The 14,836-nt window shown below is 32.9% G+C and overlaps 1 protein-coding gene across 1 annotated transcript; it reads right to left on the bottom strand.

The window, feature by feature from the left end:
• Positions 1-10,263: 10,263 nt before the first annotated feature.
• LOC149876465 (uncharacterized) lies at positions 10,264-11,481 on the bottom strand. Its single transcript, XM_090075405.1, has 2 exons — positions 11,011-11,481; positions 10,264-10,681 (listed from the first exon to the last, which is right to left on the bottom strand). Exons 1-2 carry the CDS (start codon positions 11,066-11,068, stop codon positions 10,311-10,313), a joined length of 429 nt encoding a protein of 142 aa, XP_089931531.1. The 5' UTR covers positions 11,069-11,481; the 3' UTR covers positions 10,264-10,310.
• Between the last annotated feature and the right edge of the window lie 3,355 nt (positions 11,482-14,836).

Raw genomic sequence — 14,836 nt, 5'->3', positions numbered from 1 at the left:
CGGCGGAATATGCATGATCTCAAACCAAATTGGAAACGCTAATACTAACGCTAAAACTATGATCCTTCACAACCATCGAAATTCATTCAGTACTTAGACGCTAATAACCTTTATGGATGGGCTATGTGCCAACCTCTTCCTGTTAGAGAATTCAGATGGATGACTGAAGAGGAACTTTTAAATTGGAAATCCATGCCTTGCATTCTCGAAGTTGATTTAGATTATCCTGAAGAGCTTCACGATTTACACAACGACTATCCTTTGGCTCCTGAAAGACTAACCATTGGAAAAGTGAATAAGCTCGTTCCCAATTTAAACAACAAAGAAAAACACGTCGTTCATCACGAAAACCTAAAACTCTATGAACGATTGGGTTTAGTCATCACCAAAATTCATCGAGGAATCACCTTTGAAGAAGAACCCTTCATGAAAAAGTATATTGATCTCAACACCAATAAAAGAAAAGTCGCTAAAAACTACTTTGAAAAAGAATTCTTTAAACTCATGAACAACTCCGTGTTTGGAAAAACCATGGAAAATATTCTAAAGCATGTCGATATTAAACTGGTCACCACTAAAAAAGAAGCCTTAAAATTATCCAAAAGCCCTCGATATGATCGGTACACCATTTTTGATGAAAAACTCATCGCAATTCATATGAAGAAAACACAAGTCACTTACGACAAACCCGTTTACTTGGGAATGAGCATCCTTGACATCAGCAAAACACTCATGTTTGAGCATCATTACGACTACATTAAACCTAAATACGACGATCGCGCAAAACTACTCATGACCGACACTGACTCGCTCATTTACGAAATCAAAACAGATGATTTTTATCAAGACGTTGCTGATGACGTACTTGAAAAATTTGACACGAGCGACTTTCCTAAAGATCATCCCGCCATTCAAAACGCTGGATTCAAAGTAGGCGAAAATAAAAAGATCATTGGCAAGTTCAAAGATGAAACCGGTGGAAAGCAAATCACGCAGTTCGTTGGTCTTCGACCCAAACTCTACTCTTACTACATCCCTGAAGAAATAGATGATCAAGAACATAAAAAATGCAAAGATGTTAAGAAGTGCATTGTTAAAAATCACATCACTCATCAAGACTACTACGACTGCTTAATGACTAAACAAGAAAAACTCACCACCATGAACGTCTTCCGATCACGTCATCACGATGTCTACACCGAAGAAACCAACAAAGTCGCACTCAGCGCTAACGACGACAAAAGATTCATCTTACAAGACGGAATTCACACCTTGGCTATCGGACACTACAAAACAAGGCAATAAACCAAGCGAAGAACAGGCATCTTGAAGAACTGGTATAGAAATAACATGATTATTTTTATACTTCTTCTTGATTTTTAAAGACGACTCTTAAGTATTGGTTTTGTCCAAGAACATGATATGAAGTGTTCACCATTTTTTTATGCATCCTTAAGTATGGGAAGGGTCAATGCGTCAGAACCGCCTTTTACCTATATATACCATGCCATAACGATTCGAGACGTGGCGTAACGGTACGAGACATTCTATTAAGATACGTGACAAAACTAGACACGTCACAACGATTCGAGACAAACTAGACATTCCGAACGTGTAGATTAAGGATTAACAAGTTAAATCCTTGATTATTAATGGGCAGTTGAGCAGATTTGGTTACATTTAGCTGCCAAGACAACTTGGCAGTAACAGACTTGGCCATGTATGCCTGGCAGAATAAATTTTCTTTTAAAAAAATGCAAATCATTCATAACAAAAAAAAATAGCAATTACAAAAGTTTTTCAATAACCGAAAAGTTACATATTATATTATAACTTACATATTATAACTCTTTTTAGATATTAGTGAAATTTAATGCTAAAAGCATTAGAGTGTCTTTCTTGGACTATTTGTGCACTAAAGTAGGTAAAAATTTTTGATATTTTTTGATAATACATGAAAAACAGAGACATCAAATAATATAAGACATACCAAATTTGAAGATTATGCATATTTTAACAAAAAAAATAATAATAATTTTGTTAAATTAGTGAATTACTAAATTAGTATAGTAAAATTGAACTGTCGTTAGTTGAATTGTCCTAACTTTTTAAGACCCGCGTAACATAGTTTCATTTTTCGGGAAATGGCAAGGCTATACCAGTACTCTCTGGAGAGTGGGCACGTCAACATATAGCTCCTGGATTTTAATTTATTCTTTAAATTTTTAGTGACACTTTTACATCCGGCGCTGTCTGAGTATAGTCAAAGTCAAACTGTCAATCACTCTGCAAGATGCCATGAAGCAAAGGTCATATCTGGAAATTTTATGACGAGCAAATAACAGACAAAACCCATGATGACCGTGGTATAAGCCAGGCCAATGGTCGGTGCAAACTTTGTGGTAATAATTACAAGATCAATGATGGTAACACATCTGGCATGCATAAGCACCTTCTTCATGCCCATCCTCGTGAGTTTAAAGAGCTCGAGAAACATAAAGCCGTCCACAAGAGAGATTCTGATTTGGCCTTAGACGAGCTTGAAAATATCTATAATGAAGATGAAACTAATGAGCCACAAAGAGGTGAGTTAAAAGTGTAAAATGAAGTTGCTTGTAGCAACTTTATTTTAAAAAGATATTGTAATGATTTTTTTAAATTCTTTATTGAAATAAAGGTTTTTGTGTATTGCCTTTTTAATCCCTAAAGAAAAAACATCTTTTTATGACTTATTTTAATAAGTTAGGGTAACCTGGGGCAAAGCGAGACGCTTTCAGGGAGAATGTTCATAACTTGAGAAGAATAGGCAGATTTCATTTGAAGAAAAAACTAAGTAAAAAGTATAGTTTTCAATAAAATTAAAGTAGACTTTTAATATATTCGATCTGATTAAATATAAGAATGCAAATAAAAACACAAAATTATCATTTTATTATGTAATTTTTACTTTTAAATCAAAAGACATGATAGAAATTAAAAATTATCAATAAAAAAAAATGCATATGCAAAGTTTGATGTTCGTAAAAAAATTTGAATAAAATCTATTCAGATAAAAAGCAAACATCGTTTAATGTGCAGTCTTCGTGTACCCAAACAGAACATACACAACAAGTTATCCAGTCAATTTGGGTACCATGGCACCATTTCTCTAGACAAACTGGACAAAGCCATTCCTCTTCATTGTGTACGTTTTTTTCAATCAAGCATTTCTTTAATTTTCTTTTCTTTTTATTCTTTTTTATATATTTTTTTTGTTTAATTTATTATCATTGTTCTTTTCCAGTAAATGTTTTTTCTTATTGTTCTTTTTTTTTTTTTCCTATTGTTTTTTTCTAACTGTTCTTTTCAAGTAAGATTTTTTCCTATATGGAGAACTTGTTATAATTTGAGATTTTTCAGCTAATTTTCTTTTTGTAGAATAAAGTTTTGGAATTTGAAATATGTCTTCAAAAGAACTTGATGAAGTAGCAGTGGTCTCTAAAAAGCTTTCAATTGGCTTTAATTTATCATGACTCATTAATTCTAATGTAGTCAACTCTGGCTGATGTAAAATTTTACTTTCTTTTTTATCACATTCAAAGTGAATTTCATGAGGTATGGATAACCTGATTTTATTGTTATTAACACTTAAAGATGTCCTTGGATGTTCATTTTCTAAAAAATGCGGGTTAAATCGGACAATTCCAGTTGCTCTAAAACTAGAAGTAGCATTTTCCATATTAGCAGCTCTTAAATATGCTTCATTAAAAACTTCTCCGAGATTTTCTATTTGTATTCGTCTTCTTGAATGGTTTCACATCCATCTCATAGATGCTTGATTAAAAAAGATTTTCAAAGGCTTAAAAAATCCACGGTCCAATGGCTGAAGTTTATGAGTTGTGTGTGGTGGTAGCGATAGCAAAAACAATCCATTGTCACGAGCATAGTCTATAAGTTTTAAACTTTTGGTATGAGAACGATGACCGTCAAATATAACTAAAACTTTGTTGATCAAGGTGCATCGTACATGTTAAGCAAAATATTGTATATATTCAAAAAACAAATCCGTATTAACCCATTCATTTTCTGAGCATCCTTAAATAGTTTCAAGTGGAGCATTATCTGTGAGTAATAATTTCTTTTTTTTTTTGCGTTTAAATATTATCATGGGTGGTACATAATGACCAACAGAATTATATGCACATAAAATTGTTTTTGTGACTCCTATTCCCCACTTGTCAATGATGAAACACACCGTTTTCCTGTGGATAAGTTAACTTTTAATGGCTTATGGACGCATGATAACTCAGACTCATCACAATTAAAAATGTGATATGGCTCAAAGTGATATTTATCTAACAAATTCTCTGAATTACTAAAATAGATTTTAATATTATCTTCGTTCAAACCAAATACTCTGTTTATAGAAATTGCTTCAGGTTTTCTTAGTGATAAATCAGGATGGCGTTTTAAAAAGCCTCGCACAAAGTCTTCTCCTGCTAATTTACTATCTTTGTTAAAAGGATTTGGAATTAAATTTTTTTTGCAGAACTCAAATACTATCAATCTAATATCCATCATTGAGAGACCATAAAATGAATTGTCCATATCTTTAATATACTTACTTAGATCTTGTTCTTGGTTATCAGAAAGCACTTTTCTAAATCTTCTTAGTAAATTAGTATGTAAACTACTTTCAAGTGAAGCCTTTTTAACGCCGATGTAGTGAATCTTTTGGCACACTAAAGTTTTTACAAGCTTTTCTTAAAGACATCTTGTTCACCTTTACTGCTGTTATAGCATTTTTCATGTCATCTTCTTCCAGTTAGCTTGATTAGTTTTTCTCTTGTAGTTTCTCATTTAAAAACTTTGGTCACTGAATGACAACAAAGTTAAATTATATTCTTTTAAAGTTTCTAATAAAATTATGTTTTACTTTTACATATGATTCTTTCATAAAATGATAATATCGTAAACGTTTACTTTGACAATTTATAAAGTTTATAAACTTGCTATCCTAAACGTTTACTTTAACGATCTTTTTCAGTAACTAGCGTTGTCGCACTTTCCCCGCAAATGTGAAGTTATAAATTTCTTAAATATCTTTGAAACAAAATAATCTGACATAAAAATAAGAGTGGCAGCTGAAAGATAACAAATAAATGATTACAAACTTAATATTATGTTTGTTATGTGGTAAAAAATGGCAGCGTACGTGGATTTTTTCCATGTAAGAAAAATAATTTTGATTTTTCAATCAAACTGACGCAACTCGTAAGCTTTAAACCGACTTTTCTATGTCATATTGTATGAAAAAACTGATGGAAACTACTTTAAAACATAAAAAAAAATTGAAATTTTTAATATAATTAAACAAAATTACTGAATCATTTTAAAAAAATTCTGTACAAAGCTAGAAAACCTAACTGTCTCACTTTGCCCCGGTGTCTCGCTTTGCTCCAGGTTACCCTAATACTCAATTTATACCCCAAATTGATAAATTTGCAATCAGTCCTGCACAAATTTTTTTTTACCTCAGCATAACGAGACTTAGCAATACTAAACTATTTTAAGCTTTTTTCCAGGCGAAAAATCTCCTCAAGTTCTCAACCGCTCCATTAAGAAAAGATGACTTTCCATGCCAGATTTTCTTATTGAGCACAAGTCAAGCCATGCAAGACTGAGTCAGTGTCTGAAGTACAAATCCAGAGATCCAACGCAATTTCGAGGTGACTTGGAAATTATGAAACTTCTGGCAAAGATGAATCTTCCATTCAGCTTTGTTGAGGCAAGACCTTTCAAGGAGTTTAGCACTACTTAAATCCAAAGCCTGCCACAACTTATTCTTGATACAACCAGCCTTTGTTGTATGACAATGTCAAGACGGCTGTGGATAAAGTTTTGGAAGCTGATCTACTGGAAAGTCCAGGAATGCCTCTTAGCACGGACATTTGGACTTCAAGGAACTTTGACCCTACCAATCATTGTTTGTTCATTACATTGACAAGGAGTGGGCCCTGAATAAGTTTTTCGTTTCTGTCAGTCCATTCAGTGAGAGGCACACAGCAGACAACATTGCCAAAAAGATCGACAAGTAAGTTAAATTACAAAATGTACTTTTTTACATGAGTTAAGTTAATTTTGTTCTACAGTTAAAGTGATATGCCTGATCTCGCCATTATGCACGTTTACAATCTGTGCAATGGAAAGTTAGTTATTTTAGCGTTTGTATTAGACATTTACAATACTGTGACAATACTACCATACTGTGACAATACTAGACATTTCAGTTTGCTGTAATTTTTTGTTACTTTTTTAAGGTTTTTGCCAATCTACCTGCATCAGGAACTCTTTCAGTTGTCGTAACTCATGACAATGCTGCCTTTGTCAAAGATGCAAATCCAAAGTGCACCTTTATTGACGAGTCTTTGCTTTGTGTGGACCATACCTTGAATTTGGTCATCAAGGACACTGTCGATGCCACCACAATAGAAGACCATGTAATCACTCGTGCTCAAAGGCTTGCAGAAAAGACTCACAAGAGTCATTTGGCAAATGAAAGAATCAAGGCCGAAATAGCATCTATGAACAGGGACATTCGTCTTGCCATGGAAACCGATTCAAAGGAAAATGTTACAGAGTTGGTCTACACAAAAGTTCATCACTGCCAACAACACTCGCTGGAATTCTACATAAATGTGTGTGCAGAGTGTCTTTAACATGAAAGAACCTCTTTTGGCAATTAAAGCAAGGCCAGGCATTGACCCAGCAGATGTTGCATCTCTTGTGCCCTCTGAATTGGAGTTTAAAATCTTTGAGGAACTGTTGCCTACTCTCAAACTGTTGGTAAAGACATCTGGGAGACTCAATGCAGATAAAAAGCCGACTCTACACATCGTTGTTGGTGGTCTCCACTATTTGCAGCACCACATCAATAGGGTTGAATTGGTCAAGGATGATTTGTCAGACACAAGCAAATCTTTTTTTAGAACTTTTTCAGCCAAGCTTGATAAAAGGTTTCCCTATGCTGGCGCTCATACCATGTTTCTTGGTGTTGGCAATCTCCTTAATCCTTACTACAAGGGCGTGGCATCCAAAAAATTTGGAACCTATGATAAAACCTATAAGTACTTGGTTGAATACCACACCAATCATCATGAATGGCTAAAGAAAATCATGGATCAATTAACGGCCACTGCAAGCTTGGAGGAGGAAACAGATTCGTTCGCTCAAGACGTGATTGAATTTCATTCTCAACACACAGCAATTTCGGACAAGTCCGATATTGCCAACAAATGGGATGACTACAAGAATATTCATTCCTGGCCAAGTAAAGAGGCCCAGGAAAATATTCTTGGGTTTTGGAAAAAAACATGAAATGACTTTACCTCTTTTGGCTGAAGGAGCACGGCGTTACCTGGCAATTCCAGCATCTTCGGCCACTTCCAAGAGGGCCTTCTTTGCAGGAGGAAACATAGTCACGCACAAATTGACCAAGCTTCAGCTGGAAAATGTTGAAAAGTTGCTCTGTATCCAACAGAACTATGACTTTGTTCAAATCAAGTCATGGAAACTGACCTCAGAAGATGACAAAGATCCTGGTAGGGCATTAACAAAAATTCTAAAGAGAGATCTTAACTTTATCTTTGCCTTTAGTAAAATCTTAAATTTTGCCACTTCCATTTATTGTTTCTATGTTTTTTGTTTTAACTTTAAACTTTTAAATTTTTTTCAAACTGAAATTTTACTCAGTTTAAAAAAATTTTGTAAATTTCCTTCCTGATTTGTTGTCTTAAGAGAGTGATCAAGCCAATGTTGTTGAATTCGATGGTGTGGTTGAGATTCAGCTTAATCCAAGATTGCCAAGTCAGCCGATGTCATGTGCAAGTATGACCTCCTCTAGAATCTTTACTGCTACAACATCTCATGCACCAGGTATTACACCACTCATCACCAGTTCGAGGAGTTCTACTCCAGCTCCTTTTGCTGGACCATCCAAAACTCCAACTGATGCACCTTCAACTAGTGACACAACTAAATAAACTGTTTGACAAAGTTTGCAATTAAAAACTATTATACGCTCCTCTCGTCTCGTCTCGGTATCGTCCCGGATTTCGGCTGAAAATTGAAAGTTGTCTCGATTTTTATCGCTAATCGGGACAAAGCTTTTAGGATCGTCTCGTCTCGAATAAAAAAATAACGAGACGCAGACGCTTAACTAGTAGCAGTTAGTAGTTCGAATATGAAGCCAAAACAACACCCCACCTTTATTTCCTGGTAACAAAATCCCCTAAAAAATTATTTTGTAAAAAATAAGTTAAAAAATATTTGTAAATTTAAAAATTTTTTGTAAAAATATATTTTTTCAATATCGTTAGAAATAAAAATTTTAAAAAAAAGTTAATTTTATAAAAGTATTTTTGTTTTCCAGCTTCCCTTGTGAAAATTTTGCCAATAAACCCCAAAAGCCTTTCAATATACTGCCTAAAGATCCTGAAAAACGACAAATGCTAAAAAAACCTGACCGATAAAAGTAAAGTCCTGCATTACGTTCGTTCATTACGTCTGATTACGTTAATTACGTTAAACGTAATTAACATAATTGACGAACAAAACTCAGCCTTACGTTTATTTCGTTAAAAAATTAAACGGAATTTTTCAAGTTACGTTTCGTACGAAATTATACGAAATTAACGGAAATGTAAAGAATTTATTAAAATTTAAGATTATTACATAAAATACTGCATCATGGTTGCTCAATTCTGTTAATTAAGTAATGATTGAATAATATTTGGATAAGGATCTGTATCATCCCCAGTGCTATAAAAATAATGGTAATGAAATTATATTAATCTCTTCTTTTGACTGTAATGAAATTAAGTATTTATTTTGTTAATTTCATTATAGAATGTAATTAAACATAACTAATATAAATAACAAAACTCAGTTCGTCTTGCAGTATTACAATACCAAGTAAATAAACCTTACAATTCATCATCAATATAATTATTTTGGCATTATTATTTTAGTAATGCAAGCAGATAAAAATTTTATGCCCAAACATATTTTATCCAAAAATGTAACATAATAAGTTCCCAAATATAATCTATTAAAACTATATAAAATGAACGTTGCTTAAAAGAAATATTTTGCATTATTTATTACAAAAGAAGGCACACATTGGAAATTTAACTATTAATTTTTTACTATACAAAAATACTGAAGGAATACTTTGATTACCAAAAATTAGTAAAACATGAAATATCCTACTTGTGATTCTGACACGTTGTAATGAAACTGAAGGCTTCCTTTCATTTTATCAACATTCATTTTGTCAACAATAAACAGAACTATGATTAAGTCAACATAAAAATAAAACTATACTTTCGTTGACAAAAAAATAAAACTATCACTTTGTCAACATAAAGATATAAAACTTCTATTTAGTTGACATAAATATAACATATCATATAACGTATATATCATATAACCCCAAAAGCCTTTCAATATACTGCCTAAAGATCCTGAAAAACGACAAATACTAAAAAAACCTGACCGATAATAGTAAATGAATTGTGACTGGAATATTTATAGCAGTTTTATTCATAGGACCCAAGATGAAATGGTCAATTAGGAAAGTTCACTGAGATTTCTGATACTTTTTGATAAAAGGCTCTGCAGATAAACGCATTTCGTCAACTTACCCCTGCTGACAACTAGCCACGGTCTCCCCTATCATTATTTCAAGAAATAATGTAATACATACGTTTTAAGAAAAATGTTTAAACAATTTTTTAACTTAGAAATAAACATCTAAATAACCATACAAATAGTCATAAAATAGTCATTCAATGATTCAATTGAGTTATAATAAGATTTTTTTTCGAAATCGATAGAAAATATCTGGTTGAATTATAATTACAAGTTTTTTTTCAGTTTCATAAAAATTCTCATCTCTAATGATTTTTTTCATTCGATTGCGGCGACCAACAGTTAAAATTCCACAAAGTGAAAATATCCTTTCTACAAACGCCTGTGGTGCTGGGGCGGACAGTAAATCTTCAGCCAAAATTGCAATCTTGCTATACTTGCTTTTGTTTTGTTTCCAAAAGAGCAGGCCGTTACTTGGCAGCGCTTCATCACCGCTTATGTCTACCAAATTTCTTGACAGCTGACTTGCAACAGTGAGATTGTCTTGGTTATAAATTTTTCCTTCTTTTGTAAGATTTTATTTGACAAGAACTTAAAGCGCTTTATGGCAGCAAATTCACATTCAGATCCATTTGACTCAGCAGAAGCTTGTAATTCTTTTTCTTCTCCACAAACTTTTATTATATACATCTTTGCTGCGAGGAGCAAGGTGCCCATTTCCGGTGTGAGAATAAAGACAGCAACGGTTGGTGAGAATAAAGACAGTAACGATCTAACAAACATGCAGCAGATGGAAGAGGATTAAACGTATCTGAGTCCGGCTGCAGAATTGATTGAAACCGTTGACGTAGATCTCCAAGAAGATTCGCTGTCAAAGACTTGTTGGAAGGATATTCTTGTAAATGGCATTCCAAATTAAGTATAGATGGTAGAACCTGTGAAAGAGACTGGGCATCGGTCTGAAGTATATCTGTTTGTACTGCAATGGGTTCCAAAAGTGAAGAAATGTTTTGAAAACGAACCCATTCACTTGCTTTGGATGTATCGATACCTTAATTTAAGTAAACCATCTGAAATTAAAGTTTACTAATAACAATTGTAATAACTAATAATTGTCATTGATATACGTCTCTTTTTTCCATGCTATTGTGATGTGATTTAAAAGGCAGGGTAAAGTCTTTCCGTGTTATTAGTAAACCTAATATAAAGCCTATATACCCTGTCTTGTTTTTTAATGATAATGACTAATGAACTTCTTACAATTTATAACCTTATTTATTTTTTTAGTTTAAATAAGGTAAGACGCAATTTTGTAGATTTAATAAAATTCCGAAAATAATTTATATACACTAATAACATAAATAGTAAAATAATATGTACCAATTTCTGTAAGAACTTCATTCACCGATGTCTTTTTTTTCAACAGCCGGTAAATCATCTGATATGTATTGTTCCATCTTGCAGTCAGTTATCACAGACTTCTCACACTTTTCAATTGCCAGACTTGATTTCCTAACTCTTGATACAACTTGTCTCGTTTCTAAGATGGTTGCACTACTATGTTCATAAACTGGTTTTATGAGAAGCTGGACTGTGTGAGCCATACAGGGCATTCGATCACATGGAATAAGATCTTGCAGAAATAAATCAGTTTGTATTGACTGAGACTGGATCTCTTCCTCATCAGTTGTGTGTTCAGATTCGTCAGATTCAAATTCATAAGATTCAGAATTGTCAGATTTCTTAGCTGCACACCACCGGTGGTGTACCTTGGAGGTTTCATCGTTTTAACAGATTAATTACTCAACATGGTAGAAATTTGATATAATGTTTACTTACAGGATAATTAGACTTCACATTAGCTTCATTTAAGATAATATTATTCAAACTAGTTAAATTTATATAAACTGTTTATTAATTTATATAACTGTATATGATTATAAATTTAAACTAATTCAAATTAAGAAGTATTAAAAACTTATATAAGAAATAAAGTTTATTAAGAAAAGATTAATAAAAAAAAGTGTATACTAAAGTTTAGTTAATTTAAGTCTTTCACTTAGATTTAATATTTGTCTACTCTACATTTAGATTATTAAAGGTAATACCAAATGATAGTTTTTTCCAGCTGTCTTCCTGAACCTCCTGTAATAGAGGGATGTGGCAGCTGAAAGACCATGTCTGATTTGTCCAATTCATACACAGTTTTATCTTCTCTAGTAAATCTTTGTGAGTTTGTGTCCTTTTTCAAGTACTGAACTTTAAAAAATGTGTCAGCAACTTCTAGCACCTCTGCAACAAAGTTTTTTACACCATGTTTGCCATGAGTTTGTGTCAAGATAAAAACTCCAGACTGGATTTTTTTTATATCTGAATCTTTCATAACCTCGAAGTCTATTTCTGACTGAGCAGATACTTTGCCAGATACTACTTCTACATTTTCCTCTAATTCAGTACTTTGCTCTAAGGTAAAGCTCAGCTTTTTTTTCAAAACAAGTCCTGGTTGTTTATTATCAGTTTTGTCTTTCATTTTATTGCCAGATTTATTTTTTGTTCTCTTAGTTGTATTTTTTTCAATTTGAAGTGTTATGGGGCTGGAAGTTAAAATGCAAGACTTTTTCTTAAGACGACCTCTTCCAGTTTGTTTTCATGATTGAGCTTTTGGGTAAGGTAGAATAATATCAGGAGACACAATCTTAGCGTTTATCTGGTTTGCAAAAAAGCAGGACTGCAGCTAGTTACCTCAGTATTGGTTGAGGGCCCAGGTTTGCTCAAAAAGTCTTTAATATGCTTACTTTTGTTTCCAGGCTGGTCTTCAGACACAGGTTGCGATCGATCTGTTATAGTTGATGACAAGAACTCATAATCTTTGAAAATGTTCTTATTCAGTGGATGAAGGCCAATTACTAGAAAACTGGGCGTAATGTTGTTTGGAGGAAAAGCTAAGAGAAAAGCTTGTCCAACAATTATCTGATACGTCATAGATTGTTGCTGGTTTCCCAGTATTGCCTGGTTTTAACATCGAATCCTTCATTTTATTGTTGTAATATGTCTTAATTGGACCAAATACGTCTCTAAGGGTTGCATTTTGTGGTTAAAGTGTGGATGAGATGTTACCATTGTAATCCCATTATATTTTGCTAGCTGGATTAGTGGTATTGAGATATGACTCTCATGGTTGTGAAGTAAAAGATTAGAAGGATTTTTCTTACTTGAACGGGTGTGCTTTACAAAATGTTTCATAAATCCTAGAAACAAGTCTTCATTTGACCATCTCGATGGGTTTGCTCCACCAAGTGTACCTTTAGGGGCCCCTTTTAACATAAAGTCCTTAAACTTCTTAAGAGGGAAAATCAACATTGGAGGCATATAACCACCTCCAGCATTTATTGCTCCAATTATTGTTATACTATATACTCGTTCACCACTAGTCATTCCACCAACCTTCTTTTGACTTTTTTTTGCTAAGATTTTGGGAGGAATATGGACAGTGCTAACATTGGTTTCATCAACATTCCATATGTTAAATGCTATAATACCTTGATTTTGTTCAAGCGTAAGAGCTACTTCATAGTTTTGAAAAGTAAGTGCTACATTTTCCCTATTAAAAGCAGTTGAGCGTGCAGGACTTGTTGCTTTCTAAGCGATAATTCTTTAGAATATTTTTTCCGGAACACTTTTGGCCACTCTTTTCCAGCCATCTTGTTTTTATCCCAAGATGTATCATACTTTTTTTGATTTGCTTTCCCAAAATGGTGAGCCAATTTTCGAATATCTTTCAAAGTCAGTTCATTATGAAGATCAGCAGCTTTCAAAATGTTATCAACTAGAAGTTTATGTTCAACTTCCGTGAAGACTTGCTTAACGTTGTTGTCTTTCTTGTAACAAAATTTTATTAAGCCTGATTCAAGGAATTTGTTTCTGTGTCTTCTTAAGGTTGTTGAAGCTCTGTATATAGACAGTTCATTGTTCACTATAAGTTTTACAGCTCTTTCTGTCTTCTTTTCGTATAGGTTTTCTTTTAAATCCATTTTTACTTCTAGGCATTTTATTAATTTTGTATTTTTTCACATATTGTACTAAAGAAATTCTTAATTAACAAAAAAAACAATAATAATAATTATAAAACGACATTAAAAGCGACACACTATAGCGACATTAAAGAAATACTTTCATAACAAACTTACTCAAAATAATATTTAGAAAATCATGCAAGTGTGTACCTTGGTGGTACCACCAAGGCACACAGCATTAACTACCTCCAAGGTACACCGCTACCATAGTTTTTACAAAATCCCCACCATATATCTATAGGTTAAGAGCTAACCCTTTAACTACCAAAAGCGGCCAAAAGTAAAAAATTATTTATACCATTAAATTTACCGGTTAAATCTTCCGTAAAGTTAGTATAATATTTGGGACAAGTTTGGACAAGTCCATAGGTTGCTTATTTGGTTTTTATTTACTATATGATAATCTAAAAGACTTTCAACTTCCATTTCTCTGATATTCTCGTTGTCTACATCTACAATAGCACGATCTTCATCAAAATTGTTAATATTTATTTCAATGTCTTCAACATTAGTACAATCTTCATTAAAATTGCTAATATTTAATTCAATCTCATCGTGAGAACCATCACTAATATCTTCTCCATTGTCTTCGTCATCATCGTCACAATCCAAACTACTAAAGTAATTTATTACCTCTTGCAAAGAGTAAACTTTTTTATTGAACGCCATTTTTGAAAACGTAATAAAGTAAAGCCGCAATATAAATCCGAATTATTCCGGCTAAATGGTATAAAAGTAATTATGGTAGCCGGAAATATCCGGCAGACCTTTCTTTAAAAAACATCCGTGAATATTGTAATAGAAATACCAATTAGGGGAACAGGCAATAACAAATAATAAAACCAATATCATAAGAAAGTCTATGTAACGCTGCCGGAATATTCCGGTATGGTATTATTTTTATTTTTATACGCCGGAAATAGTCGGCACAACTTATTTAGCGGTAGTTAAAAGGTTAAGCAGTTTCAAACATACATAAATGTAGCTTAAAAAACATGCTTTACAAGTTCTGATAATCAGTTTTGAAATAAAGTTTATAACTACAGTTGTAGAAAAAAAAGAATACGCCCTAAAAAAATTACTTTTTGGTGTCGAAAACAAACTTTTATTTTTATTGCATCAACAAATGTGTT

Source organism: Hydra viridissima, unplaced genomic scaffold, assembly GCF_058129835.1.
Source record: "Hydra viridissima isolate aposymbiotic clone 2 unplaced genomic scaffold, HvirCarnegie_v1 scaffold_20, whole genome shotgun sequence".
Taxonomy (NCBI): domain Eukaryota; kingdom Metazoa; phylum Cnidaria; class Hydrozoa; order Anthoathecata; family Hydridae; genus Hydra; species Hydra viridissima.
This window is presented reverse-complemented; position numbering and strand designations above follow the sequence as displayed.